At 36.8% G+C, this 14,197-nt stretch overlaps 1 protein-coding gene across 3 annotated transcripts in view; it reads right to left on the bottom strand.

The window, feature by feature from the left end:
* Window positions 1–14,197, bottom strand: part of LOC110018703 (protein PELOTA 1) — a 94,682-nt gene that overhangs the window by 39,995 nt on the left and 40,490 nt on the right. For all 3 annotated transcript variants that reach the window (XR_002293376.1, XM_020716109.1, XM_020716111.1), the window contains exons 8-11: window positions 11,479–11,554; window positions 11,369–11,401; window positions 11,206–11,274; window positions 10,635–10,741 (exon numbers count right to left, since the gene is read on the bottom strand). Coding sequence is in view for 2 of the 3 variants with exons in the window: in XM_020716109.1 (XP_020571768.1) it covers window positions 10,635–10,741; window positions 11,206–11,274; window positions 11,369–11,401; window positions 11,479–11,554 (285 nt within the window). In the remaining variant the exon portion in view is untranslated. The remainder of the gene's footprint in view (window positions 1–10,634; window positions 10,742–11,205; window positions 11,275–11,368; window positions 11,402–11,478; window positions 11,555–14,197) is intronic.

Here is a 14,197-nt window from a genome sequence, read left to right as displayed (position 1 = left end):
TTTATTAGTTATTAAAATTATCTATTTATTTCAATTGCCTATTAGTGACAGATAAGCAAATTGAACGTCGTTGTTGTGATTAAAGTATTGCTTTTCTAAAGTCTTAGTCCGTAATTCTAAACTACTCCCTGTGGGATCGATATCTAGGACTCCATTAAAGCCCTATATTACTTGAGCGATACGTATACTTGCGTTGACAAATTTAACTTTAACATTATTGAATATTATATTTATATATCCTAATCAAATTAGACACATCTATAAAGTCGCAATCAAGTCTTTGGACGCCGTTGCTGGAAATTAAATCTTCTAGTAGCGTCATCAAATTATTGTATTTCTCGATTTACAAAAAATCGGTCATATCCCACTCTAGAGTGGTGTTGTATCTTTCCTTTTGCTCTTACCTAACCTTCTCCCATCTCTTTTGCCTCTGACCTCCCTATACTTCATCCTAACACACAGTCGTCCTTCCCTACCGCCTACTCTTGTTGTTCATTCAACAAAACTGCACCATAACACACTGCCCTCCCTATAGCCTACCCTCGTTGTCAAGTTGCCCGACCTGCACCCTAAAACCCTATCGCCCCTTTCGACAGCCTATCCTTGTTGTCCAACCCTCCAATCAGTACTCTAGCCCACCTACCCAACCCCTAAATCCCCTTCCTGACCCGTCTCACCGCCAACAACCCTTCCCCATACTCACACTACGTTGCTGACACCACCCCGCATTCCAATCTCCTCTTTTGGGCCCTAGCAGAAGTTGGTTAGTCGTTGTTTTTCCCTTTTTCATTGTGTCGTGTTAAAACCCTATTTTTATATTAATAAAAATTTGCTTTTGTGTTCCAATAAATCCCGATTAGTGTTGATATCATTTGGTACAAGAGCTAGACCAACCCTAGTCATATCCTAAGGTTCCTAGCATCCACCCTACCCAAGCCACTCCACCAAAGTTTTTTTTCCTTCCAATTCCAAACTTTAACTATACCACCGCGGAAAGGTACATTAGAATCTACTCGAGAAAACATTCAACGAGAAATCTGTCATCTGCAACAGAGACTAGCCAAGCTAGATGACGGGAAGCGGGAAGAGATTGCCTTTGAACATGATCGGGAGAGTCGAGGGGAAGACAGGGACGAGGATCTGAGTCCGTTCCATAAGAAAGAACCCAGTGAAGAAGAATATCAACCATGTCTTTTTGGTAGTCAATACCAGAGGAAACCGAGAGAAGAGGTCATTTATGGGTCAACAGGACTTTGGCGTCGAGATGGACCTCCCAGAATTTGAGGCATGGATCCCAATGAGTTTATTGACTAGCTGCAATCAGTTGAACGGATATGGTGGGAAGATCTACAGAGGAAGATGAAAAAAGAAATGAGTGAGAATATAACTAAGCGGGAGAAAATTAAGGCAATGCAAAAAAAATACCTTCCGCAGCAATATCGCCAGGACATATTCCTAAACCTTCTCAACTTACAGAAACAGGATCTTTCAATTGAGGAGTTCACAACCCAGTTCGACCACTTACAACTGAAGTGTGAGCTGATAGATCCAGAATAGCATACAAGAGTTAGATAAGGGCTAAAGCCCGTCATCAGCAATGTGATACAACTACAATCATAAGAAACATTGGGGGATATTAAAACACAAGCCTTGAAGGTGGAGAGGCGGCAGAAGCAAAGCAGGCAACAACCGTTCTTCCGACCACCATCTTCAGCTAAGCAGCCACCTGCGAATTCTAAAATCGAGAAGGGTACCTTGGGAGGAAATAACAAAATTAAACAGGGAATTGATAAGGAAGATCAGAGTGTGAAAAAGCTAGAGAAATGTAGCTCCTCCAATATAGTGTTGGCCAAGAATTGTTTCAAGTGTCATGGCTACGATCACATAGCCTATAGCTACTCAACGAGTCGAGTCGTCACACTCACAAATCAGGTGCTATAGAGGAGGTCGATGAGGACTCAGAGAATAGTCCAGAAGAAGACCTTTAACTCTACGGAGATGAGGGAGAAGGATTAGTCGTTTCGTGAGTGTTGTAGTTTGAGGCAAAACGAGACCCATCCTGGTCAAGGCATGGTATTTTTCACACCATGTGCACCGTCAAGGGAAAGGTCTGCAGCCTAATCATCGACAACGAGAGCTGCGAGAACGTGGTATCCCGCTCATAATGAAAAAGTTGGAGTAGAAGCACCCCCGTCATATTCCATTGCCTGGTTGAAAAAGAGAAATGAGATACGTGTAGATCAACAGTTCCTAGTTAAATTCTACATCGGAGACCGGCTATAGAAATAAGTATGGTGCGACGTGGTTCATATGGACACCTGTCACATTTTGTTGGGTGGGCCTTGGCAGTAACACGACGGTCTCGAGAACACTTATTATTTCTGGAAGGATGAGAAATGTATCGATTTGCTACCAATTAAGGATATGAAAGGCTGGAGCTATACAGAGGCAGCATTAGTTCCCCAGAACACTTCCCTGCAGTCAGTTAGAGAAGCACTCGTAAGACTAGCATTAGTTCTCCTAGAAGAAAGTGAGGAAAGGAAGGTACCGGCACTACTGCAACCATTGCTATAGGATTTTCGGGATATTATGACTGACAATATACCGGAGAGGTTACCACCATTAAGGGATATCCAACACGCCATAGACCTTATATCAGAATTGGTATTGTCAAAACAACCAGCCTACAGATTGAGACCTGTGGAGTATGAAGAGTTACAGCGACAGGTGCAGGGTTTCATCGAGAGAGGAGCTAGTCAGAGAAAGCACCAGCACATGTGATGCTCCCGGCCTGATGGTGCCAAAAAATGATGGATCGTGACGGATGTGCATCGACGGCCGAGTTGTCAACAAGAATACCATCAAGTACCAATTTCCCTTACACCGCTTGAATGATCTCTTAAAGCAGCCACACAGAGCGCTATATTATCCAAGATTAACTTACACAGTGGGTATCACCATATACAGATGAGGCCAAGAGACGAGTGTAAGAATGCCTTCAAGACACATGATGGACTTTATGAGTGTACCGTTGTGTCTTTTGGTCTGTCAAACGCACCAAACACTTTTATGAGATTGACGAACCGATTATTTCGCATTGAAAAGTTTGTCGTGGTCTACTTTGACGGCATTCTAGTATACCGCCGATCAGAGGAGGATCACTTTCATCGCCTGAAGCAGTATTCCACATACAAAAAAAAGTCACTTCATGACAAGTCAGATATGTTTTCTAGGTTACATTGTATGTAGTGCATAATTTAGATGGGTCCCACAAAGATAAAGGTTATTATCAGTTGGACTGAACCACAGTCATTCACTGAGCTAAGATAATTTTTGGGGCTAGCATAATTCAATTAGAGATTCATTAGGGACTTCAACACCATCACCTCCCCTCTAGCAAAACTTTTAAAGAGGAAGGAGTTTGCTTGGACAGCAGCAGCATAGGACAACTTTGACAGACTGAACGAAAAGGTGATTCGGGTGTCCGTGCTAGCTTTACCAAACTTAACCAACTTTTAGAGGTAGAATGTGATGCCTCCAACGTGGGAATAGGAGTAGTATTGAGCCAGGGAGGACATCCCATCACCTTTTTTAGTGAGAAGTTGAATGAGTCTAGGAGGAAATACTCAACTTACAGCAAAGAATTCTACACCATCATAAGAGCTCTAGAGCACTAGAGTCACACTTTTTACAGATCACGAGACCCTAAAATTCCTCAACATACAGAGCAAACTAAAGAGCTGACACACCACCTGGGAGAAATTTCTAGCCACATTTCAGTTTGTACTTAAAAATAATGCGAGAATCCAGAACCTCATAGCAGATGCACTGAATCGTCGACATCTATTGATCACATCCATGCAAACTTTAGTTGTGGGCTTTGAGGTCATAAGGGATCTATATGAAGCAGATGAGAATTTCAAAGTCATCTGGGAGCAATGTCAAGAGAAACCAGAAGGGCAATATCACCGAAAAAATGGATACTTGTTCCAACAAAGTCAATTTTGCATTCACTGGTGTTCATTAAGAGAGGCCATTGTCCAGGAGGGTCATGGTGGAGGATTAGCAGGTCACTTCGGCAAGGACAAGGCTTTTGCCCTTGTAAGAGAGCATTTTTTTGCCTAAGCTAAGGAGAGTTGTGGAGCGACATGTCAGACAATGCAGGAGTTGTCACCTGGCGAAGACTGGCTCAAAACATAGAATTTTACACGCCAACACAGAATTGTACACGCCACTTCCAATACCAGAGGCACGATGGGTGGACGCAAACATAGATTTCATGGCGGGACTCTAGAGGAACCGGAGAAACAAGGACTCTGTAACGGTTGTGGTAAACAAATTCTCCAAGGTGACCCACTTTATACCTTATCACCGGACACCAGACGCCTCCACATCGCCGACCTACTTCAATGAGATTGTAATGTTGCATGGAATTCCCAGGTCCATCATCTCTGAAAGAGACATCAAATTCCTGAGCCACTTCTAGAGAACACTGCGGGGAAAGCTTGGCACCAAGCTCCAATTCAGATCAGCAGCTCATACAAAGATAGATGAATAGACAGAGGTAAAAAACAGGATCTTTGGAAATCTCCTGAGGTGCTTCATTGGGCAAAATATAAAGCAATGGGATCTTATTCCAGCCCAAGTTGAATTCGCCTACAATTGATCCATCAGTTAGACTACTAGACGCACTCCCTTCGAAATTGTGTTCGGACGCAATCCGCTCACACCACTTGAGTTGATACCGCTCATGCCATCCTCAGAAATCAGCGAGGATGTCACAAAACGAGTTCACGAGATTCAGAAGCTCAATGAAGAGTGGCAGGGAGATTACTAAGTTGAACCGCAAATATCAAGCACAGACAAATAAATTCAGGAAAAAAGTAACATTCCAGGAATACGACCTCGTATAGATTCAGTTAAAAAAAAAGATTCCATGTAGGATCATTCGAGAAGCTTAAGTCGCGACCAGATGAACCTTTCAAACTACTTCAAAAGATAAATGGCAATGCTTATAAGATCGGTCTGCCCAGAAACTACAACGTTTCAGCCACATTCAACGTCGCCAACCTGACACTGTATTTTGAAGGGTTGGGAGCTTCGACAAACGAGGTCGAAGCTTCCCCAAGCCTGAGATACTGATGCGGGGCACTAAAAGACGCCTCTGCTTAAAAAATTGCCAGCCAACTGAACCAGTTGACAACCTTATTCGCAAAGCACAAATCAGTCGTACATGCAGCAAGATCGCGGGATCAGGAGAGCGAAGCTTTGAGAGCCCTATAGAGAGGGGGTGAGGGGGACTACCACCCCTCCTTGTGTGTTCCTCCCCGTTTGGAAAACCTTTAATGGCTATTCTTAGGTGTATTCACACCCTTCCTTTTGTGGGAGTTTCATTTCCTACTTTTTTCCTTTTCTCCTCCAATAGGAGTTTATGTATTGTTGTTTTCAGAGAATTAGGGTAGTGGTTGTTTGTGGAATTCAGAGTCATTTGTGGTTTGTTCTCCCTGTTCTAGGGTTGTATCAAAGGATGTGGTAGTGCTCTAATTGTATACTACACTGAGGTGGTGTATCTTTCCTTTTACCCTTACCAAACCCTTCTCCTCTCTCCTCTGCCTCCGACCTCCCCATACTTCATCTGAACACCCGACCGCCCTTCCCTACCGCCTACCCTTGTTGTCCATTCACCTGAACTGTACCCTAACACTTTGTCGCCCCTTCCCTGCAGCCTACCCTCGTTGTCCAATCGCCCGACCAGAACCCTACATCCTGCCGCCCCTTTTCAGCAGCCTATCTTTGTTGTTCAACCCTCCAATCAGTACTCCAGCCCACCTACTGGACCCCCCAATCCCCTTCCTGACCCATCTCACCACCACCAACCCTTCTGCATACCCACACTACGTTGTCGACGCCACCCCGCTCTCGAATCTCATCTTTCGGGCCCTAGCAAAAGATTAGTCTGTCATTGTTTTTCCCTTTTCATTATATTATGTTGTAAACCTATTTTTGTATTAATAAAAGTTTGCTTTTGTGTACCGATAAATCCCGACTAGCGTCGGTATCACTTGAAGTATTGAATTTATTTTACACAAATATTTTTACAAACTTAATGCATTTTACTCCCGCAGCCCATCACATATATAATTTTTTTTTATAACCAACCTCCACAGCTTCTCACTCCTTTCCAAATTCTTTTGGACTTCGCTTAAGTGAAAGGTTTTTTTATGCACCAAGACCCTAATTAGTCACTGTAAATAAGGAGATTATTGAATCTGATCGCCAGCTAGCTAGCAATTTTTTATCATGGGGAAGGATGGAAAGTTCTGTATAATTTAGTTTAATTTAGTAAGTAGATTTGGCATAGAGTGCTAAAATAAACCATTCCAGAAGTTTCAATGTTAGTTAGGCAATATTATTTAAATAATGCATTCTAAGCATTTGATAATGTCACACCCCCAGCTGACCCCCCTTTAGGGTCAACCGTGATGCGACAGAGGCGGACGACTCAGTCAGATAAAATTCTCATCAATCAGGATCCAATGTGTAATGAATTAGTCTAACTCAATTGTCATAACCATTCATAATCTATTTCAATACAAAATTTATTCACATTCCCATAGACTTGGAAACATGCACAATAATATCACCAAAATCAAATACAGTGTCACTAAAACTCCAAAATAATAAAAATATATATCAAAAATATTTATAATTTCCCAAAACTACAAAGTCACAAATGGTTAATTGCCCGGTGCTCCATACTCAATCCTGAAAGTCAACAACATATAGGAGTGAGCTACAAGCTCAACAAAATAATCAAGACTAAAGTAGAATTTTATGAACAGAAAGAAAGCAAAGTGCATGTCAATCATAGTTCATATACATGACCACGGTATATGAAATAAATATGTTTTATCTAATGTGAAATAGTTAAGGTAAAGGACATAAAATGTTGTAAACAGTAACAACTGCAACAAGCATATATTTTATTCATTCATGTGCAATCATAAAAATATTCATAATAATTCTATAATCAATAACTTTCACCTTATGAATGACACTTATAATTCCATAGACTTTGAATATATTTATTTCATATTATTGGGTCGTCACTCAATCCGTCTGTTAAATTAATTATTGATAAAAGTTGGGTCTCTCTCAATATAGTTGTTATCAATAGCCCCCTAATCCCAATAGTTTCATCCATGCCTAAATATCAAGAGTTGGAAATCTCATCATTTCATATTATTCATACCTACAGACATTCATGTAATAGCTTACCTAACACAACACTTGCGACATTCTTTTACACATAATTCATATGATAATCATTCATCATAGCTAAATCTGCATCATATGCATAAACAACAGTATACGAACGTTTGCAAGTCGTGGTTTAATAAACACACTGAACGGATTAATAAAAGCAGTAAAATCATAAATATTTTTAGTGTCAGTTCAAATTTGCATTTATGTAATATGTGCAAGTATTCAAAAATATACAAAAAAATTTAAATGCAATTATTTGTCAAAACATAAGATTTTCTATAAATCTCTAATTAAAATTAAACCTGAATTAATTAATTAATTTCTAAATCATTTGTCATGACTTTTGTTAGCCGAATCGGTTGGAATAAAGTTATGGCATTAAAATTAAATGGTTTTGTGGTAGGAAGGTAGAATGAGGAAAAACATATTCGAAGTAACTATCAATTATGAATGTTGAGCCGTTAAATTAAGTTAAAATTAAGAATTTTCTAAAGCGTAAGGGAATTATGATTCAAGTGGTTTATTATAGGTCTATTATAGGTCGCGAGCTCAGGTCATTCTTGAGAAAACTTGTCTAATGGCTACTCCGTCGATTCAGATGAAATAATCATGTGCTAAACTAAAAAGAATATGTTTCTTTAGGATTCCTATGTGATATTTTTATACATAATTGTATTTAAAAATTTATGCATATTGTCGAATACCAATACAGGTTATATGAATGCAAGCTTGAACTAACTCTGATGATAATTATGATTTTACCGCTTTTATCGTCCAGTGGGAGTGTTTATTAAGGGCCCATTTGGGGCAGCTTATAAGTGCGGCGGGGGTGTGTGAAAGGCGACGGTCGGCGGTGTTTTGAAAACGCCGCCTATCTGTTTGTTTCGCACGTCCGGACAAATTATTTGAAAACTGCATTTACTTTTTTTCTATTACACGCAGATCGCGAGGTTATACCCGCAATCCGCTTTTTCGTTCGTCGTTTTCCACCTCTACCCCTCCCTCACGACAAAACCGAGCCTTTGCCCCGAACATTCGCCCTCCTTCGCTGCGCTGAAAGCCATTCGAAGCCATTGCTCTCCTTCGCTGCGTTGAAAGCCATTCAAAGCCTTCGTAGCCGTTAGTTGCTCTCTGTCGCCAAAAGCCCTCCATCGCTCTCCTTCGGGCGAGGAAGGTAACCTTCGTCCTTCTCCTTCTGCCGTCCAGTGACGAAGGTAACCTTCGTCTGATCCTACCCAAAAACCAGCGAGGAAGGTAACATTCGTCCTTCTCCGTTCATCTGATTTGTCCGATCCTTCTGTCCGATTTTACGATTATAAAGATTTTTTTTTTGCTGTTTATTAAAGATAGGTGTTATGCATGTAAATCCCCCTAAAATTTTATTTAGAAATCCTAAATTTTTATTCCTCGTCAAAACTAAAACAAAATATATATATATTATTTTAATTATGTTTTGCTCAATTAATCTTCATAACTTCTTACTTTTAAAAAATTAAATAATAGTTATTATAATTGAATAATAAAAATAAGTCGATTTAGCTGTAATATTGGATGTTTTATTCCAAACGGCTTTAATTGATTTATGTTGCGAGTGTTTAGTTGAGAGTAGCTGACGAAATATTTGAATAGAAGTTTGAAAACTTCTGTTCAAATTCATATATCTTTGTGGATAGCTTTAGATGTTCCTAAACTTGGTTATTGAAGTTATAGATTCTTTGATTTGTGTTTTTGATCACAGAAGCGCCATAGACTTTACAATCTGATAGAAGTTTGCTTGCCTGCCTTAAAGTTAAATTTGTTGTTAGGTGAAATTTGCAAACCATTGTCCAAATTGAAACAGACACAATATCTCCTTACTTGCGCTCTTTCATGAATGATTGATTTTTTATAAGATTAAGTTTTATTTTAGAATCGGTCATTATAATATTTATGTGATGGACTCTTTATTTTTATGTATTGGTATTTACAACCACCTTGCTACCATCTATGTATTATTAGCAGAAGCTCGATAAGCTGCAGCTGCCCCAAACAGACCCTAAATCATGGCTTGCAAGTATTTGTATACTATTTTTTATGCATATGATATATAATTTGACTATAATGAATTATTATTAAAAGATTATTGTTTAAAGGAATATTGCAAGTCTTGTGATAGGTAGACTATTACATGAATGTCTGCAGGTACGGATGAGAAGGAACGATAGGATCCCCAATTTTTGGCATTCAGACGGGGATGAAACTATTGATATCAGAAGGGCTATTGAAAACTGTTATGTTGGGAGAGACCCAACCTTTAATAATAGTTAATTTAGACGACGGATTGGATGACGACCCAATGACATGAAATAAAATGAATGTAGTCAAAGAAAACACAATTACAAGTGACATTCCTAAGATTATAGTTATTGATTATAAAATTATCAAGATATGATTGCACATAAATGAATAAAACATATGCTGGTTATAATTGTTATTATTTACTGCATTTAATACCCTTTACCTTAAATGCATCCCATTGGACCAAGCAAGTTTATTCAATATACCGTTATCATGCATATGAACTACGATTGTACATGCATGTGATTTTATTTTGATCTATAAAATCTTACATTAGTCTTGATTAATCACTCTTATATTTTAACTTCCAGAAAAGGTTAAGGAGCATCGGGACCATTAGCCATGTGTGACTTTGTACAACTTTTAGATTGCATAGTTTTAAGAAGTTTTAAACAATATTAGGTACGTATTTTTATTATGTTGGATTTTTAGCAGCTATATATATATGATTTGGTGATATTATCATGCACTCTTCCAAGTATATGAGAACGTGAATGAATTATGAAGTGAAATGAATTATAAATGATTGTGATGATTGAGTTAAACTAATTCATTAACCACTGGGCTCTGATTGCGCAAGTCGGAACAAGTGTTAGTAAAAATTTTGACCGAGTCGTCCACCTCTGCCACACCATGGTTGGCATTAAAGATGATTAGTTGGGGTGTAACAGATAAGGCCCTTAGTGTGCCAATTGCTGAAGAAAACAAATTGGGAAACTGCAAAGCCTAAGAAAGTGATATAATTTGCAACCTGATTCAAAAGATTGAAGCTAATACTTACATATGGTTTTATTTATGTATACAAAAGTTAATCAACTTCCTACAAAGAAGTTTCTTAGTTGCTAATATTTAACTTGGCAACAGTTAAGATTGAGCTCATTTAAACTGTTACATGAAGCAAAGTTAATCTCTTTGAAACAATAATCCACTAAACAAACATAATCAAACTTTTGGATCTATCAGACAATGAAAACTTTTAGTAAATAAATGAGAAAAAACAAACAGTTAAGAAATGTTGTCAAAGAGCTCACTTGTAACCAGACGTTGAATGTGCGAGAACAAGGCGAGACTTATTCTCAATTATTGGTCTTAGCGAACGTCGTTCAGCCTCTAATAGTAAATAGTCACGAAATTGATCCTTCACCAAATGGAAAGGAAAATGTTAAATAAAATTTGTTTAATGTAATACATTAAGTTGAAGCTACCAAAGAGTAAGGAAAGACTCAATGAGGTGAAGACAGTCATAGCCACTTCTGGCTGCCAAAACGATACAACAACAACAACAAAGCCTTAATCCCACTACGTGGGGTCGGCTACATGAATCCTTTTTCTCCATTGCCAAAACGATAAGAAAGATTTTTGTATGCAATAAATTCTAATAGAAAAGTGAATCCTTGCGGCAACTTATTACATTCTTAAAATAGAATTCCCCGTCACACAAATCATTCAGGCCATAGCTTACTTAATGAAACATTATTTTTAAGCAGAACACTTCTTACTGCTAATGCACAAGAAAGCTGCTGTCCACTTGTTGACGCTAAAAATAATGATAATAAAATATAGAAAACATACAATAAACATAAGAAATCTAACTGATCATACCTTTGTAAAGCCTGGACTTGCAATCACTAAACATCGAACAACTTTAAAATCAACATGCTTTAACACACACTGAGTCAATTAAACTTCTGTTAGATGTCATGGAACTTCTTCAAAAAAGCCCTTCATTTTAACTAAAATTGAAAGAGATGTAAAGAGAACGTACCTGTAGAACATTCTCAAAAAACTTTTTCAGAGCCTACAAAAAATGTTAATCAATTAGCTCAAACTTCAACAAATGTCCATGAATCATTTAATGGCAATGCTCTAGCTTACTGATTCATAACCAGCAATTGCTGGACCATGCTTCCTTGGAATAGAAGTTTCAATTCGAGAGCGAGTTGTTGTTATGCTGCTCAAAAGAGAACATCCAAAGAAAAACTCATTCTAGGATTTCAGCGGCGTAGTTATTGCGCAGTAGAAAGGTGTTTAAAGAACTAAGCCATAAATGAAACAACTCAGAATTCATGGCCAAATTATAGGACATGTATTGGTAATCTGACGAAACAAATCTTCAAAAGCTACAAGGATGCCATTGAACAGATATCTAAATGGGCATTTGTCTATGCATTTGTCTAGTCATACATGAAGTTAAATACTATAAGAATTATCTTAAATAAGTTTTCTGCAAAAAAATAGTTCGAAAATTTATTTCTTTCAGTCATGCTTAGTATACACATAGACCAGAAAAGGGACGGGAATCATCAAAGAATAAAATGGAGCATGTAACTTTTTTGAATTTAGATATAAGTTGTAGATATAAATAGAATCCAATTTGTAACTTGCGCAAAGAAAAAAAGCAGTATTTCGGATTGTAAGATACGTAATATCCTTGATGAATAAATCATTCATCATATGTCCAAGGGATTTCTACCAGTTTGGAATTATGAGAATAAAAACAAAAGGAAAATTTACACAAATACCACACAATTCATATACATTTATATATCTAATAATTAATATTTATAACAATTTTTAAAAGCTCAGAGCTTAAATGAACTAAACATGAACATAGTCAAACTTGGTCATTTATATTTACGAACAAACTCATTGCTCGTTAAATACTCAATATTAAGCTTGATGGTAACTCGTATCATATATGATATATTATTTAAATAAAATTTAATTAACAATAATTTATTTAATTATAGATTTAATAGTATTATATTATTATATCAATAATATTTTTTAATTAATTATTAATTATAATTTTATTTATTAATATATATTACTAATTATAGTTTTATTTTATTAAAGTTTAGATGTTATATATCAAAATACATAAGACTTCTGTGGTATGTATGAAATGCCTTTTAAAATTAACTTTATACCCCCGCAAATCTCATTTTCCCTCTGGCCACTCATAATTTAACGTCTCCCGATTTCACCCAAAGCATATGAAACCTTGAGCTGCTAGAGCGTACAAACATCAAAAGCAATGACAAGATTGCGATGTGTAAGAATCTCAAAAATCTATTCTCTCGTATATATCCCCTTTTCACTCTGCTCATAAATCCTACTGGACTAAAAAGTGTTGTTGAGAAAGTGTGATGCAATCATTGTATGTTATATATGATTAAAAATAAGAATGATACAACAACTCAATATAAAAACATCAACAAAATTATCCAAAACAGCTACAAAAATAACAAGCACACACCTACATCTGAACGTAGAAGTTAGGAGCAAACTTAAAGTACGGTCATGCTAAAATATGAGAGATTACATTCTATATGACCATGGTTCATGAATTATCTTTAATTTTTACAGAGTTCATAAATGAAAAACTAGTAAGTGTGATCAAATTTATATAATTATTTATTGAATATTTTATATGAAAATCTAACTACTCGTTTGCATTTTTTGTTTTTTTAAATACTCGTTTACTTGTCATAAGCAAATCAAGTTCAAACACTGAAAATTCTAAACAAGTCAAGCTTGAAAAATATATAAAAGCTCGACACAAGCTTAAGCCGAACATGACTTATAATATACTAAGCTAAGTTCGAATTATGATGTACTCGGCTCAATTACAGTCCTAATGCCATAAAACTATGCGTGAAAAAGTATATTTCACTTTTAAAAAGTTATTGTTGGTGGTATTCTTGATCTAATATTAAAGATTTGAGTGCTATACATCTAATTATGAAAGTTTAGGTGTAAAATATGTAAATAAATAATAATGTGCACTAAGTATGTAAATGCCCCGTAAAAGGAAATTTAAATACAAACCACACCATTTCTATGTATCTGAGGAACTCCTATGTAATGATGGAAGTCTGCAAGAAATGTCAATATTTTGCATAGACTCACTAACTTTATCTGGTCTGTACAAAGGTTTTAAAATTCCATTTTCAATTTGATTATGCTCACATACCTGTAAGTTTGGGTATCTGAAGTTTCAGTAATTATAATCACAAGGTTCAAGCATTAGCTTTGTTCATATATATAACGAACAGAATATAAGCTAAATTTTATAAACAACATATAAATAAAAGTTAAGCAAACTTGCACTTTAAGATTACAAGTAAAAAAAAAAGTGTTTTCAAGATGAGCTATATTCTCATTATACAACAAAAAGGCATCAGGCCCAACTTCTAGATTACATGCACTTAGATTGCCTTGTGGTCCTAGGACTATCCTGCAATGGACAAAAGGTACTCGGGGCCAATCGCTGAAGGCCCAAAAGCGTTCATGTCAAGCTCTGGGGGCCTAACTGTTACTAAATAGCATAACTAGGTTGATAGACATGGTCAAAACCTATTTGTTTAAATTAAAACTGTAACGGAAAAGACCTCGTTTCTTATTCCGATTAAAGACATAGGTTCCATATATATATATATATATATAAAATAAAAAACCCAAGGGCTGATATATTGAAGAAAAAAGATACAGATAGATTGTATGAGTGGGCCCAAAAATACGCACCCAACCCACATAGTACAACATACATAAAAAAATCAAAATGAGTACATATATATATATATATATATAT

This window comes from Phalaenopsis equestris, unplaced genomic scaffold (genome assembly GCF_001263595.1).
Source record: "Phalaenopsis equestris unplaced genomic scaffold, ASM126359v1 Scaffold000032, whole genome shotgun sequence".
NCBI classification, from domain to species: Eukaryota; Viridiplantae; Streptophyta; class Magnoliopsida; order Asparagales; family Orchidaceae; genus Phalaenopsis; species Phalaenopsis equestris.
This window is presented reverse-complemented; position numbering and strand designations above follow the sequence as displayed.